The sequence below is a fragment of the Acinonyx jubatus genome, chromosome A3, assembly GCF_027475565.1.
Source record: "Acinonyx jubatus isolate Ajub_Pintada_27869175 chromosome A3, VMU_Ajub_asm_v1.0, whole genome shotgun sequence".
NCBI classification, from domain to species: domain Eukaryota; kingdom Metazoa; phylum Chordata; class Mammalia; order Carnivora; family Felidae; genus Acinonyx; species Acinonyx jubatus.
This window is the reverse complement of record NC_069388.1, coordinates 61,357,754-61,375,007: the sequence shown is the minus strand read 5'-3', so window position 1 is coordinate 61,375,007 and position 17,254 is coordinate 61,357,754. Positions and strand designations below refer to the sequence as shown.

Here is a 17,254-nt window from a genome sequence, read left to right as displayed (position 1 = left end):
ATTCACTGTGCACTGACCTGGCAAGTCCACTGAGGGGAGTCAGCCTGGCAACTACAGTCACTAACCAGTTTGGGCGAGGTATGCACCCCCTCACCCTTACCAGCCAATGACCCAGCAATCAGCTACACCCCATGCTTACCCCTCTGGGACCATCCACAGTAAGTAAAGGAAACCCAAGGCAGACAACTGCAGTGACGTACTCCATCACTGACACCTGGAAATAATACAAAAGTTTGTCTCAAGGTCAACTTCACTGTAGCTACATCCAGAGCTACCACCCAGAGTCCGGAGGTGGTCCAGACCTACCAGCTATTCCCATCTCCTCCCCACCAGTCCTAATCCTCAAGGGTACCAGCCATAGTGACAGCAGTAAGAGCACAGGGCACAAGATACACTGTACCACCTGGAGAACTGAAGCCCTGAGAGGATCCCAGTAGAGGGCTGAACCACAGGATGGGAAGTTCAGTGCTTCCAATCCTACCAATTCTCTATACTAATGTCTTGTTCACTTTTTCCTCCACTAATAGCAAATGCAATCAGGAGAACACAAATATTGCTCTTCTTCCTTACATGAAGAAAATCTCTCCTTTTTGAATTTAATAGTTAGCTCCCAGGCACTTGCAGTCGCTGACTAAATTCTGCCATTCCCAGGACCAGGGAGTTTAGGGAGATAGCCCTCTTCTTCTGGTGGCCCTGGATGTCATACTTAACCAGACGACATGAAGCAGCACAGACTTCGCTTATTTGATCCACTTGAAAACTGGGGCTTTGGACAGGTCAGGGACACTTACACAAGCTAATGTACATAAAATAATAAAGAAAAGGTTCCCTGATGTCTTAGAAAGGCATAGAATATGAACACAACATCAAATTCCAAAGCTATTAAAATTTATGCCTGTTACAATTATCACTTTTTTGGTGGTTTTTTTTTGTTTTTTTTTTAGGTGAGAGAATAGTATTTACATTTGGGGGTGGGGGAAGAATATTTTTTTCAGAAATACATGCTGAAATATATATAAATGAAATGACATTTGGGATTTTCTTCAAAATAATCGGAGGAAAGAGAAAGTGGGCAGGAGTAAGATGAAAGGAGCCTGATCATAAGTTAATCACTGGTAATGCTGGGTGAGGGGCTCACAGGGTTTATTATAGGACTATTCTCCTTTTAAGTTTCTGCTTAAAATTTTCACAATAAAGTTAAAAAATCGTCTTCTACACTTTAAAATGCATTTATGTAGGCAGATCATCTAGCACAGTGCCTGGAACATAAAAAAGAACTCAGTGGTAGCAATCAGCAGTACTAGTATCTATCATAGGACAACCTCCAAATGAGATGGGAATTACTTACGTGACAGGCCACCAATGCTCCTGTATTCCAGCCAATCAAGATAATGGGTTTGTGGGGGAAATGGCTGTGAATCTTTGCGGGAAGAGAAAGCAGACAGTAAGACAGGAGGCTATAGCTGGGTGCAGAACAACCCCAGAACGCTGGGTGTGCCCCAGTGAACTGAGGGCGTTCTCACCTCCAGCACTTTGCTTCTCACTGCCCCAATCATATGCTCAAGACACTGCAGAACTCCTACTCCACTACCATTGTTCAGCAGATGGGTGGCTACGGGGATGACCTAAAGGAAAGAAAGTGGCAGCCATACCAGCAGAAGTTAGTTTCAAATCTTCTCTCAATTCTGCCTAACCTACCCTAAATCTCTTCAACCTTGGATAAGCACCATTCAAATTAAAAACCAAAAGAGAGTGGAGGGGATGCTCAACATTTAAGTCCATCCATTTTGATCCCCTCCTGCATTCCTTCTGCTTAGTCCCCCAAGCCTCTATGTCCACCCAGGAGACAGTTCCGCTTGTTCCCACACATACCTTGCCTAAGCAGGATAGCTGAGATTGCCAGAAGCGGTGGCGGCGTGAGGTGGGGAACACGGAGCTAGAAGGCCCAGAGGACGCAATGAGAATGAGAGGAGAGCCAGGGAGTTTGCTCTAAGAAGAAAGAACCCCAACAGAGAACCAGTGAGGAAGAGGTGCTGCTCCACAAAATCCCAAGTATCCCAATACCTTTCTTATCCCAAACAATGCTAATTTCCTTATGAAACTATGCTAAGCAGTATACACAACCAGTTATTAATGGGAAAAGTTAAACAAGTCATTTATTACCCTCTTGCTAAGATTCTGAGACTGGATTCTAAAAACTTCATGGGCCAAAGTTAAGTTTTGAGCTGCTCTAACTTACTGGTTTGTTATGAGAAAGCACCCCCACAGCAGGATCCCAGGGCCTCTTCAACAGGAGGGACAAGGCCTCAGCTCCTGCAGCCCCAGTCTTCGTGTTAGATGACACAAGCATCCGGTCAATCAAAGTAGGGATCTAAAAGCAAAAGCAAAGATGCTTCCAGTGTGAAGCAAGAGACCTGTCCACCAACAGTAATAGGGTGGGAGGACAGAACCCCATTATGAGCCACAGACAGACTTCAACTAAGCCTCTCAAACTTTACTCAGGGACAAAAGTACAAATAAGTGGATAGTTGAAAAGTATGTCTCCCATCACTGAAGGTAAATGGATACAATCCTCTGGAAAGGACCCCAGTGATATGCATCAAGAGACTTAAATTCATTCCTATCCCTTTCCCAAAGGATTCTACTTCTGAGAACCTTTCCCAACAAAATATATCAAAACCACAAACACACACATATAGGGTTCGCGGGGGGGGAGGGAGGGGAATGCAAAAGATAAATTCTCTCTCAATAATAATCAAAAAGATGAAACAACCTAAATATATCTATAAGAGTAGTTAAGCAAATTATCCACATAACTAGATATTAAGGGTTAATTTAAGATATTTAAAAGAATTTGTAGTAACACAGGAACACAACTTTACTAAAATATTAAAAATAAAATAGAGAAAAAGTGCTGTTAGAAAATATGACAAAATATTAATAGTGATATTTATGGAGTTATGGACAGCTCTTCCCTTTTTAGATTGCTGTATTTTCTAAATTTCTTCAATGAACATATTGATTTTATAAATTTTTTTTTTTTTAAATCTGCATTTTCATCTAGAATACTGCCTTCAAACTTTGGCATATTAAGGAAATCTGTTATTGTGTTCAAAATAATATAACTTATGTATTGTGTATATTGTGATTTATACTCTACCCTATTTTTCACTATTCACCAGAAATGTGACCTCACAGATGTGTAAAAATATAAGTTTCAGACATTCTAATGCTTACACTGAGAAGAAATATCTCTGGGAATTTCACATTACCCACAAAAGGTCAAAGTGACCTAGGGAAAAGGAAAAATTTTTTAATGTTAAAGGTAGTCTTTAGAAAAACAAAAAGGTTTTGAGAAACTGGACAATGAAAAGTACAATGGTGATGTGGGTTATAAAAGGTCAATCCACAGCTAACACCATACCCAATAGTGAAAAGCTAAGAGATTTCTTCTAAGATCAGGAACAAGATAAGAATGCCCACTCTTACTACTTTTATTCAACGCAGTATTACTATTAGTCCTAGCTAGAGCAATTAGACAAGAAAAATAAAAGGCATCCAAATTAGAAACGAAGAAGTAAAACTGTCACTATTTGTAGATGACATATTATATACAGAAAACCCTAACGACTCCACCAAAAAGCTGTTAGAACTAATAAACAAATTCATGGCACAAAAACAGACACTCAGATCAATGGAACAGAACAGAGAACCCAGAAATGGACACACAAACGTATGGTCAACTAATCTTTGACAAAGCAGGAAAGAATATCCAATGGAATAAAGCAGCAAGTGCTTCTGGGAAAACTGGACAGCGACATGCAGAAGAATGAACCTGGACCACTTTCTCAACCATACACAAAAATAAACTCAAAATGGATGAAAGACCTAAATGTAAGGCAGGAAGCCATCAGAATCCTCAAGGAGAAAGCAAGCAAAAACCTCTTTGACCTTCTTACTTCTTACTTCAACACATCTCCAGAGGCAAAGGAAACAAAAGCAAAAATGAACTATTGGGACCTCATCAAAATAAAAAGCTTCTGCACAGTGAAGGAAACAATCAGCAAAACTAAAAGGCAACTGACAGAATGGGAGAAGATATTTGCAAACAACATCTCAGATAAAGGGCTAGTATCCAAAATCTATAAAGAACTTATCAAATTCAACACCCAAAAAACAATCCAGCGAAGAAATGGGCAAAAGACATGAATAGACTTCTCCAAAGAAGACATCTAGATGGCCAACCGACACATGAAAAAATATTCAACATCACTCATCATCAGGGAAATACAAATCAAAACCACAACGAGATACCACCTCACACCTGTCAGAATGGCTAACATTAACAACTCAGGCAACAACAGATGTTGGCAAGGATGTGGAGTGAGAGGATCTCTTTTGCACTGCTGGTGGGAATGCAAACTGGTGCAGCCACCCTGGGAAACAGTCTGGAGGCTCCTGAAAGAATTAAAAATAGAACTACCCTATGACCCAGCAATTGCACTACTAGGTATTTATCCAAGGGATACAGGTATGCTGTTTCAAAGGGACATAGACACCCCAATGTTTATAGCAGCACTATCAACAAAGCCAAAGTATGGAAAGAGCCCAAATGTCCATCAATAGACGAATGGATAAAGAAGATGTGTGTGTGTGTGCGTGTGTACACACACACACATATACATATATATAGTGGAGTATTACTCAGCAATCAAAAAGAATAAAATCTTGCCATTTGTAAGTCAGTTAAGTGTCATCCACTATGTGGATGGAACTAAAGGGTATCATGCTAAGGGAAATCAGAGAAAGACAAATGTCATATGACTTCATTCATATGAGGACTTTAAGACACAGAACAGATGAACACAAGGGAAGGGAAGCAAAAATAATATAAAAACAGGGAGGGGGACGAAACATAAGAGACTCTTAAATATGGAGAACAAACAGAGGGTTACTGGAGGGATTGTGGGAGGGAGGATGGGCTAAATGGGTAAGGGGCATTAAGGAATCTACCTCTGAAATCATTGTTGCACTATATGCTAACTTGGGTGTAAATTTTAAAAATTTAATTTAATTAAAAAAAAGAACTAATAAACAAATTCAGTAAAGTTTCAGGATACAAAATCGATATACAAACATCTGTCACATTTCTATACACTAATAACTAACTAGCAGAAAGAGAAATTTAAAAGACAATCCTGCTTACAACTGTATCAAAAAGAATAAAATACCTAGGAATAAATTTAACCAGGGAAGTGAAAGACATGTGCACTGAAAAATGTAAGACGTTAATGAAAGAAACTGAAAAAGACACAAACAGATATTTTTGCTCACATATTGGAAGAATGTTGTTAAAATATCCAAAATATCCAAAATACCCAAAGCAATCTGCAGATTCAATGCAATACCTATTAAATTCCAACAGGACTTTTCAGAGAAATAGCACAACCCTAAAATTTGTATGGAACCACAAAAAAAAAAACCCCACCAAATATCTAAAGCAATCATGAGAAAGAACAAAAGCTAGACACATCATGCTCCCTGATTTCAAACTATATATATTATCAGGCAATGGCAATCAAAACAGTATGACTGAGGCATAAAAACAGACACATGGATCAATGAAACAGAATAGACAACCCAGAAATAAACCTATGCTTATATTATCAATTACTCTATGACAAAGGCAAGAATACAATGGGGCAAATACAGTCTCTTCAACAAATTATGTTGAGAAAACCAGACAGCTACATGCAAAAGAATGAAACTGGACCACTTTCTTATACCATACACAGAAATAAATTTAAAATGGATTAAAGATCTAAATGTGAGATCTGAAACCACAAAACTCCTAGAAGAAATCACAGGGGCGCCTGAGTGGCTCAGTCAGTTAAGTGTCTGACTTCAGCTCAGGTCATGACCTCACAGTTCGTGGGTTCGAGCCCAGCATCGGGCTCTGTGCTGACAGCTCAGAGCCTGGAGCCTGCTTCAGATTCTGTGTCTCCCTCTCTCTTTGCCCCTCCCCTATTCTCTCTCTCTCTCAAAAACAAATAAACATTACAGGAAGGAAGGGAGGGAGGGAGGGATGGAGGGAGGGAGGAAGGGAGAAACTATAGGCAGTAATCTCTTGGACACTGACCTTAACAACATAATTATGGATATGTTCCCTCAGGCAAGAAAAACAAAAGCAAAAATAAACTATTGGGATTACACCAAAATAAAAAGGTTTTGCACAGCAAAAGAAACCATCAACAAAACGAAAAGGCAACCTCCTAAATGGGAGAAGATATTTGCAAATGATAGATCTGATAAGGAGTTAGTATCCAAAATATATAAAGAACTTATGCAACTCAACACCAAAAAATAAATAACCCAATTAAAAAATGGGCAGAGGACCTGAATACTTTACCAAAGAAGGCATGCACATGGCCAATAAACACATGAAAAGATGCTCAACATCACTAACCATGAGGGAAATGCAAATTAAAACCACAAGGACTCACCACCTTATACCAGTCAGAATGGCTAATATCAAAATGACAAAAAATAACAAGTGTTGGCAAGGATATGGTGATAAGGGAACCCTTGTGTGCACTATTGGTGGGAATGTAAATTGGTGCAACGACTGGGGAAAACAATATGGAGGTTCCTCAAAAAATTAAAAATAGAATTACCATATGAACCAGAAATTCACTGCTGGGTATTTATCCAAAGAAAATGAAAACACTGGAGTGCCTGGTTAGCTCAGTCAGTTAAGAGTCCAACTCTTGATTTCAGTTCAGGTCATGATCTCATAGTCGTGGGATCAAGCCCCATGTTGGGCTCGGCACTGAGCATGGAGCCTACTTGGGATTCTCTCTCTCTCCCCCACTCTCCTGCCTCTCCCCTGCTCGCACACACTCTCTCTCAAAACAAATAAACATTAAAAAAAAAAAAGAAAAAGAAAACACTAATTTGAAAAGATATAATAAGCACCCCTATGTTCACTACAGCATTATTTGTAGTAACTAAGGTATGCAAGCAACCAAGTACCCACCAACAGATGAATGGATAAAGATGATGTGGTATATATATATAATGGAATATACTCAGCCATGAAAAAGAATGAGATTCTGCCATCTGTGACAACATGGATGGACCTGGAGGATATTACGCTAAGTGAAGTAAGTCAGAGAAAGACAAACACCAAGTGATTCCACTTATATGTGGAATCTAAAAAACAAATGAACAAGCTACAAAACAGACTCATAAATACAGAGAACTGGTGGTTGCCAGAGGAAAGACAGTTGGGGGACAGGCGAAATAGGTGAAGGGGATTAAGAGATGCAACTTCCAATTATAAAATAAATTAAGTCACAGAGACGAAAAGTACAGCATAGGAAATATAGTCAATAACGCTATAATAACATTCTATGGTGACAGATGGTGACTACACTTACAGTGGGGAACACTTGAGTAATGTACAGAATTGTCAAGAAACTATGCTGCACACCTGAAACTATATCCCAATTATGCTTCAATAATAAAAATAAAAAAAATTTTTTTTTAATTTGAGACAGAACCTGATAGTCTAAGAAGAATCTGAGAATAGAGGAACCACTGCTGAGAGCGCAGCCTAGAATGGACAGTGCTCTGGAAAACTCCCCACTCTGCAATCCTGTACTCCAAACAGCTAAGTCGGCTTCTTGCCTCCTTCTCAACACGCCTCCCTGTTAAGTCCTTTGTCTCCTCTGTGGTAATTCTTTTCTCATCTGACCTCAGAGGTGACTCAAACCACCAGCTGCAGACAGGACTAGAGAGGCTAAAGTACATTTTGGTTTTCAAGCCCTACGCTCCATCCTGGAGACAGCAGGACTGAAGACATTTACACCAGACAAAACGTGAAATGATAACACGTCTCTTATTTAGCTTCAGTCATGTCCTCCAGGCTGACCAGGCAGTGACCTTGCCCAACCCCACTTCCTGAACCCACAGCAGAGACTGCTACTCCAGGACAGGACAGATGCCAATCACAGCCTTACCTTCCCTTTCAGTGTCTGCAAAGCATCCAGGTAGGCAGCCAGCATGGGCAGACTCAAGGTCTCCACCAGGGTGGTATGCAGCCACTGGATCAGCTTGGTGTCCCAGCTCACGCTTGCGAGAGCCTGCCGCACTCTCCTTGCACACTTGTCCACAGCAACACGGCGTAGTACTGGCTCATTGCAAGCCTGGATGATGTAAGTGAAGTGATAACACGTGAAGGGCCACCTTATTAACAACTGGAGTAGGTAGGGGGATCGTCAAGGTAGTCAGCCAGTAAGGCTGAACAAGGCAGAGCCCTTCTAGAGTCTTACCCCTTCATTGGCCAAGCGGGCAAGCCGGTCAGACTGCAGGGCTTTGAGGATCTTGTTAAAGAGCTTGTTCTGGGCCATTGTCCAACCAGTCCTATAAGAGAAACTCTGAGGAATTAAAGTCAAACTCCGGAGACACTCCTCACGCAAGTACACTGTACAAAGATTACGCCACTTTTTTTTTTTTTGGTCTCCACTGTGAAACAATATAACTCAAAGCAGCTTTAATCTAAGACCACTGAGCTAAAGCACAAGACCTAGATTCTGGTCCCAATCCTGCCCATAAGTCACCTTAGTTTACATTTATATTAATATATATACTACAAGTCAAAACCAGTTATGAGTGAAATTTTTTCAGGGCTAGCAAAGCTAATTATCTAGAGGCTAAAATAATCCACTAATAAAAGCATGGCACAAATATATTTGAATTTCAAGAGTTTCAAGAGTTTAATATTTCACAAAAAAAGACAGCATGAACAAGCATTTTAGTGTACTAAAACCTCAGACTAAGATAAGAGGCCTATTTTAATTAGCTTTAGGGGGCATCTAGGTGGCTTAGTCGGTAGAGCGTGTGACTTTCAATCTCGGGGTTGTGAGTTTGAGCCCCACGGCGGGTGTAGAGATTACTTTAAAAAACATAAATAAATAAATAAATAAATAAATAAATAAATAAATAAATAATAAATTAGCTTTCTTTTTTAAAGTAGTCTTCACACCCAGTGTGGACCCCAACACAAGGCTTGAATTCACAATCCTGAGATCAAGACCTGAGTTGAGATCAAGAATTGGATGCTTAGCTAACTGAGCCACCCAGGCACCCCAAAAATAATGCTTTAGGAATATAACAGATGACGCTTTTCTCCCACTCCCTAATATTCCACCCCACACTACCTCTCTCCCTTTTCTGTGTATATTTTTAATATTTTTCTGTATACTATTAGCAAATTAACTTTTGAATGGTCTGTTCCATGTAAGTTAGTACTGAACCATCCTCACATGCCACTGGCATACACACTTCTACTTTGATTAGAGAAGGCTTTGTGTATTATCCTCCAACTTAGCTGTAAACTCCCTGCAATTAGAAACTAGTCCTCCTGCTCTTGTTCCCACCTCATCACACCTCATTGCAAGGGGCTTTTAAAGCCTCCTTCAGCCCATTCCTGGCAATCTTAATGACTCTGATACTCCCAACTCTGGTCAGTAATCTTTGTAAAGAGATTAAGAGAAAGTAATAGATGCCCAATCAATATTTATTAACTCCCACTGCCTTAAAAAAAAAACCACACACACACAAAAAAACTGGTGATGAAGTTACCTTTAAAAAAACAATTTAAGTGGATGCCAGACCCAAATGAGAACCTGGAATGAGATCATAGCAGCATTTCAATCAGTAGGGTTAAAGTAAGTAGCGCTGAGATGACCACTAGCCAATAGGAAGAAGAAAATCTGGACACCTATGTATCACTCTTTATACCAAAATAAATTCTAGGTAGAAAAGTTAAATATTAAAAAATATAAAGTTACAAAAGGAATAGGAAAAAAGTGGCAAATATATATTTACCCAGAATGAGCGAGACATTTCTAAGTATGACCTAAGACCTAAACAGAAGCCATAAAAGAAAGATAAATATTAAAGATATAAAGATTAATAAAAACTTCAAACTTCTGTAAAGGAAAACACTAAACTATCATAAACAAAGTCAAAACGCAATGGAAAAAGTACTTGCCATTTCATTAAAATAGAAAAAGCCTCCAGAAAATTAGTGAGGAAGTGACAAAACACTCGAAACAAAAACAATGGGCAAAGAAAATGAAAAGGCAGTTCACACAAAAAAAGTAAACTCCCTTCAAAATCAAACATGCAAATTAAAGTCATAAAACATTATTTTTCACCTATCAAATGGGTGAAGTTACAAAGTTATCAGGTTATTAAACATTAAAGTTATTAAAAGTTATTGAAGATTAAATAAATATGAAGTTATTATTTAGTGACTTAAAAGTTATTAAGAAGTTTACTAATACTCTGTGTTCTGAGAATGTAAGAAAATAGGTCTCTCCATAGTTTGTTGATGGAAATATAAATTAGTACAACCTTTTGGAAAGTCAGTTTGGAAAATCAATTACGGGGGAAAAAGAAAATCAATCAAAAAACCTAAGTCAGATCATGTCACTCTGCTCAAAGGCCTTTAGTGGCCCCATTTCAATCAGTTGAAAACAACCACCTCCTTACAGTCTAGACCCAACAGTCTCTCCAACCTCATCATCCCTGACTACCCCTAACCTACTGGGCTTCACCACATGCCCCAACCCACCCCCCACACACCCTATAAGCTTCTACATCACAGACTGGGCCCTTGTCATCCATCCCTTCTACCTGAAACAATGGCTCCTTCTCCTTCAGGTTGTTGCTCAAACATCACCTTCTAGTGAGCCTTCCCCTGACTCAACCTTATTTAAAACTACCAACACCCAGATTCCCTATTCCCCTTTCCAGCCAGCTCCCCACCTCATGCTCCATTTTACTTCTTTGTTTAGTCTGTCTCCCTCTGCTTGAATGTAAATGCCAAGATGGCAGGGATTTTTATCGGATTTAAGTGTTACATCCCCAGCATGTAAAAGTGTCTGACACATAAGAGCCACTTAAACATTTGCTGAATAAATAAATGGATGAACTGTATGCACATTACATACCAAGCCTTGTAAACAGCTGAGTACAGATTCCAACCCTCACACTCCCTACCACACTAAGCACATGGGTACTGAGCAGGAGAGGAATGCCAAAACAGGACTCAGGTTCAACTGTCAACTGAGCCCTTCATGATACCAGGATGGGCAAACTGAAGGAGGCTGCTTGAAACTTCAACAATCTCAATTTTTCTTACTCTATAACAGACTAGTATCCCTTCCATCATACACCACCACCAAGATACCCTATTTTATACAGGTCATCTAAGAATACTAGTAACATGGCCCAGTAAATATGCAGATGCAGGGCAAATTACCCTTTGTTATTCACTTTTTACAACTACCCTATACTGTCCTTAGAGTAAATACCCTCTAGAAAGGGAGAAAATAATGGTCCTCAGTAAAATAAAAAATAAAATCTCCACCTTGGTGGAGGTTTTACAACTCACTAGTTACACACAGTCCAGGAGAACACTAACTAGGAGCCAGGACTCTAATCAGCTCTGTAATAAAGAGCTTGCTGTGTGTCTTCAGTATCCTTGTCTGTAAAATAGGTGTGGAAAGCACAACCTCTAAGGACCTCCTTCCAGCAACCAAAAACTCAGGTAGCTATGATAACTGACGAAGCAGAAGTTTTAAGAGAGTAGCTGAAGTCCATGATCAAGAATTCAGAAGCACCCTCTATCTTAAGTAGCTATCCTTGCTACAGCTAAATCCCTTAACCTCTGAAGCTTCCCACCCTTCTGTAACCTGGGGTACTAAAAGCAGTCTCAGGTTTTGTGGAATTGTCCTTTTTCTTATTTTCCCCTCGTTCTCTTGGCTTAATTCCTGCTACTTCATCAGAATCCAGTCTGTTTTTGTGGTGGTTTGATTATTTCAGAGACTTCTGACTTGGGAGGTGGGGAGAAGCTTCAACTCAATGTTGGGACTCAGGATACCTTGGGATCAGGAAGGCCTGTGATTGTTTCATAATCTCATTTTCCTGCACATTATTTAAATGCACAACACATTCCTATGAGTGTATCTTTCTCATGGGTAGTGATTCTCAGGTGGGCTCAGAAATACATGGATGTATTTCCACCATGCTGTCAGCACAGAGTATAACCCGGGGCTTGATTTCATGAACCATGAGATCATGACCTGAGCTGAAATCAAGAGTCAGATGCTCAACCAACTGAGACGCGCAGGCGCCCAACACACTTCTTTGTTTTTAATGGCTGGTTCTACCTTATTGGTGGGCATTAGGTTGTGCCTTTTATTGCTATTATACACAGTTGCAGTGACCACCCTTTCTTTCCCCACCAATACACACATACACATATCTGTCTACATCTTTATATGGGCATGCAAGTATCTCTGTAGAATGCAAGTATTTCTTGAAGTGGAAACAAAAGATCAAAAGCTAGCTGTGTTAAACATTTCAAATTTCCAGTTCTGGAAACTTCAAATTTGAAGTTCTGTGAAAATAATATGTTTAAAGAAACTGCAACACTTCAAAAGTAGTATTACACTGTAGCCTCACCCCCGGTAATAATGCTCACTTTTAATCAAACAGGTTAAGCAATGAATACAATTCTTCATGTTCAATAATCTCTTGTGTTTTCCCAAAGTCTATCAATCATGTTGCATACTTTAATTCCAAGGACAGAGAATAAGATATAATTTATTTACAAGGCACCAACAGCATTTCCAAAATTATCCTGTTCTTTATTATATAACAGGATGTTTTCTCTATTTGTTTTTCTTACTCTATATTTATTCTAAAACCCAAAATGATGAGAGCAAGGAAAATGATGTGAACAAAATGGGGGCTAGAAAGCTACTTAGAAATTACTACCATACACCAACGACAGCTGAAATTAAATTGAAAAACCACAAGGTTGAGAGTCTAAATCCCAGAAAAAGTTCTTAGGATTGTTGCTGGATATATAACAAAGTGATTCCAAGAACTGAAACGTGTTCTCTATATTTTGTTAGCTTCGTGGGAGGCTGGAAAATTAAGTGGGCAGGAAAAAAAAAATGATCTAACCCAAGATTAAGATAAAGAGCATGCAAAAGATATAATTAAGGAAAATTTTAAAAACAGGAGACAGAATTTTAAATACAAGTCTAAACAGTCAAATAGCTGATGGGAACTGCGGTGAGTCAATGTGCTCCCCCACCTAAACCAATTCAATTTTCATGAGTGCAAAAGTGCCTTTTCTTCATTTCTTAGATGAGATCACATAATCTCATGTTCCCCAAGCTTTGATAGAACCTGAATGATGTCTGACCTCTGGTTCATCTTATCCAAAGCAGCCAAAGTCACATTGGTCCCAGAAAAGCCAGATACTTTCAAAGGCAATCTATTCTCTGTTTTAAAGGAGACTAACTCAATATTAAAATGTCTAAAGGATTTTCTTTTTAACCAAAAGTCAAACGAGGAGAGACAAAGAACATCAGAGAGACTGAATAGGCCACACTTATTTTTTTCAGATTATAAAAATTCTTTGTTTAGACACTAGGAGAAAGGCAAAAAGGAAGAGGGAGGGAGTGGGAGAGGGAAAAACAACTCAAGGATCTTAGACTCAAAATATCAAACATCCAATTAAGGTTAATACACAGATAGATACACACAATATCGAGAAATATAATTAGAGCAAATTTTAAATGGGGAACAATTTTCCTTTGGGTGAATTCAGAAGTTCTGAATTCTAAGATAAGACAACCTACTTGAGGACACTAGATTCTTTTACTGAAATGTTGGAAATGTCCTAAAATTCATTTGAGCAATGCTGAGAAATATGTGTCAGAAGTATTTTGTTAAATGTCTTCCAAAAGCTGTGCATCTAATTAAACTTGGCATTTGACAAAACATCTGGGAGGAAAAAAAAAAAGCCAGTCCAACTTCCTCAGGACAACATTGCTATACCAGCAAATGTAAACCATTTTCAAAGGTTCTCCACGTCACATGACTTTGACATGCAGATATAAGAACACGATCTAACCAGAGGTTAGCAAACTTTGTTATAACAGACTTTGTTATTTCAGAGTTTGTGGGCCATTTGGTCTGGGTCACCACTTTGCAAGTCTGTGGGTATAGTGCAAAAGCAGCTATGAACAATACCTAAATACCGTGCATGACTGTGTTCCAATGGAACTATATTTATGGACACAGAAATCTGAATTTCACGTGTCTTTTGACTTTTTTTTAACCACTTAAAAATGGAAAAAACATTCTTAGCTCATGGGCCATAGAAAAACAGGCAATAGGTCAAATTTGGTACAAGGGCCACAGTGTGCCAACCCCTGATCTAGACAATTAAATCAGGCAGAGAGGGATATTTAAACTGTTTCACAAAATATCAGGCCTTACTAGAGAAAGAGTTAGTTGGGGGTGGGAGGTGGCCCTAATTATCTATACACAGAAAGCTATCTAAAGGTAGTTTCTACCAAAATAATTCAAAAGGGGGAAAAGGGGCACTAACAATAAAAATTAAGTTTCTGACTCTACTGATAGATCAATAAGCTCTGAGGAAAAACAGATTTCTAGAGTGCTGTCCTATAGCCCATGAGTTCTTGATGTGGGAAATGGTAATTTTACATGATTTTATACAGGAAGAAAAGAAGCAGCAATTTAACAATCAAGTCAAGGGAAAGAATGGAAACAAGATGATTATAATCAGAGCAGAGGGAACTAACTGCAAGCTCTACACAGGCTACACATCCAGAATTCAGGGGGTGAGGGTGGGGAGGTACAAGGTCATAAAATGGTGACCTCTGAAATTGAAGCCAGTAAGTATCATCAAATAATGAAATTAGCTATGTGCAAAAGTGACCTACCTGAAGAGATGGTTTGTAAGCCTGTTGCTAATGAGAAGACGCCTCCAAAATCTCATCAGACACTAAAAAACAAATAATCTGAGATAAACTGAGCGCTAATTAATCATTTCAATCTGTGGCAATGTCATAACAGAAGGATGGAGATCCACATGGAGAAAGACAAGCCAAAGATAAGACTCGGTCAATGTTTCTCTGCAGGACTGGGCAGGTGAAGATGTACCCTGGCCTACTTTGTGGGCCCATCTTGCTTTGAGGAAAGATGGGTGCTAGCTGCCTTGTTGAAGGAGGGTGCTTCCAGAGCAAAATGTCCACTTACCACCCATTTCTGGAACAGAACAGCTTCCCAGACTCCAACTGAGAATCGATGCTCTGGCCAGGCCACCCCCGTATCTCATCTGCCTTGCAAGTTATTTCTCTTCTTATAAATTAAGAAACTGATATTCACATGCATTAAGTCTCTAATGACTTTGGTTACGTTTGAAGAGTCCCCCAAAACTTCTTGATCACGACCATGGTGAACAGATAAAAAAAACTTCATGCACTTTTCCCATGCAGTTTCAGAAATTGCAAACTGAGGACAAGGCAGCCAATAACACCACAAAAGGATAGTGTGAGGCCACCCTGTTCAGCCACCACTAACTGGTGTCTCTGACAGATGTGCCCTTAAAGAAAGGGTACACAGCCAAAAACACTGAACTCTGGACTCAGATGGCTTGCTTTGGATAAATCTCTGCTCCACCACTTCCTAAACTAAGGTTTCTTAAACTCCCTGAGCTCAGTTTCTTCATCTTATAAAAGAGAGATGGAGAAGGGATATATCTCGGAGCATTATAGTGAGGATTAAAAGAAGTAATGCATATGAAGCGCTTGGCACAATGCCTGGCACCTAGGAAGCACTCAACAAATGGTAGTTCTTTTTTGTTACTACCATTGTCACTATTTTTTTTATTACTATTAACTGTAACAATGGTGATAAGCCATTTTGCTGAATTCACCGACTCTGGTAATATTCCAGTCATTGATCTTCAATTACAGCAGAAGTGTCCCTGTTTAGGTGAGGCTCTGGAGAGCATTTCTCCTTCTTAGGGCACAACATTAATTCCAATTCAAGACCCCAAACAACTTTTTCACAAGCTCTTCACCCAGGTGCAGAACGGCTCCTCTTACAATAGCTACTACTTTGCTTACACAAGTATACCTGTTCAATCTCATTCCCTGTTTCTGACCAGATTCATAAATCATGCCAATTGCCTCAAACCTTTGTACCCTTCTTCGTATCTAACTACCTCTTCCTCTTTACTATAAAACAAGAGATCTCCATCATTATGGCAAGTTTACTACCTATCAACTATTGATGTAAAGATTTTAACATTCCCTTACACATAGTAGATAAATAGAGATAGAGCCATCAGGGAAATGCAAATTAAAACCACAATGAGATGTCACTTCACATCCACTAGAATAATAATAAAAATAAAAAAGGCAGACAGTACTGGTACTGGCCAACATGTGAAAATACTGGAACTCTCACACACTGCTGGTGGGAATGTAATATGGTGTAGCCCCTTTAGAAAATGGTCTGAGGAGGGGCGCCTGGGTGGCTCAGTCAGTTGAGCGTCCGACTTCGGCTCAGGTCATGATCTTGCAGTCTGTGAGTTCGAGCCCCACGTCAGGCTCTGTGCTGACAGCTCAGAGCCTGGAGCCTGCTTCGGATTCTGTGTCTCCCTCTCTCTGTCCCTCCCCCGCTCGCATTCTGTGTGTGTGTGTGTGTGTGTGTGTGTGTGTGTGTGTGTGTGTCTCAAAAATAAACATTTTTAAAAATTTTTTAAAAAGAGGAGCCAAGATGGCAGAACAGCACGGAAGTTTTTTTTGTGTCTCGTGTCCATGAAATAGCCAGATCAACACTAAACCATCCTGCACACCTAGAAAACTGATTTGAGGATTAAAAACAATTTTTTAAAAGAAAATGATCTGAAATTCCTCAAAAGTTAAAAAGAGTTACCATATGACCCAGCAATTCCACTCCTAGGTATATATGTAAGAGAACTGAAAACATATGTCCACAAAAAAATAAGTACATGAATGTTCATAGCAACATTATTCAAAATAGTCAAAAAATGTTAGCAACCCAAATATCCATCAGTGACGAATGGTTAAACAAAATGTGGTATATCCACACAATGGATTTCAGCAATAAAAGGGAATGAAGTATTAACTGGTGCTACAACATGAATGAATCTTGAAAATATTATGCTAAGTGACAGACACAAAAGGCCACATACTATATGGTTCCATTTATATGAAACATCCAGAGTAGGCAAATTTAGAGAGACAGAAAGTAGACTGGAGGTTGTCAGGGCTTGAAGGGGTTGGGAAGAAATGGAAGTGACTGTTAATGGGTACAGTTTCTTTTGTGG

At 39.3% G+C, this 17,254-nt stretch overlaps 1 protein-coding gene across 12 annotated transcripts in view; it reads right to left on the bottom strand.

The window, feature by feature from the left end:
- KANSL3 (KAT8 regulatory NSL complex subunit 3) overlaps positions 1-17,254 on the bottom strand; it is a 43,277-nt gene that overhangs the window by 20,461 nt on the left and 5,562 nt on the right. For 9 of the 12 annotated variants that reach the window (XR_008289276.1, XM_027072582.2, XM_027072584.2 and 6 more), the window contains 7 exons: positions 8,334-8,424; positions 8,022-8,207; positions 2,240-2,371; positions 1,873-1,989; positions 1,524-1,625; positions 1,349-1,420; positions 140-214 (listed from right to left, as the gene is read on the bottom strand). Coding sequence is in view for 11 of the 12 variants with exons in the window: in XM_027072582.2 (XP_026928383.1) it covers positions 140-214; positions 1,349-1,420; positions 1,524-1,625; positions 1,873-1,989; positions 2,240-2,371; positions 8,022-8,207; positions 8,334-8,424 (775 nt within the window). In the remaining variant the exon portion in view is untranslated. Of the gene's footprint in view, positions 1-139; positions 215-1,348; positions 1,421-1,523; positions 1,626-1,872; positions 1,990-2,239; positions 2,372-8,021; positions 8,208-8,333; positions 8,425-9,645; positions 9,690-14,837; positions 14,900-17,254 lie in introns of those variants that run through there. The other 3 variants (XM_053200520.1, XM_053200518.1, XM_053200519.1) reach the window with 3 other exon arrangements.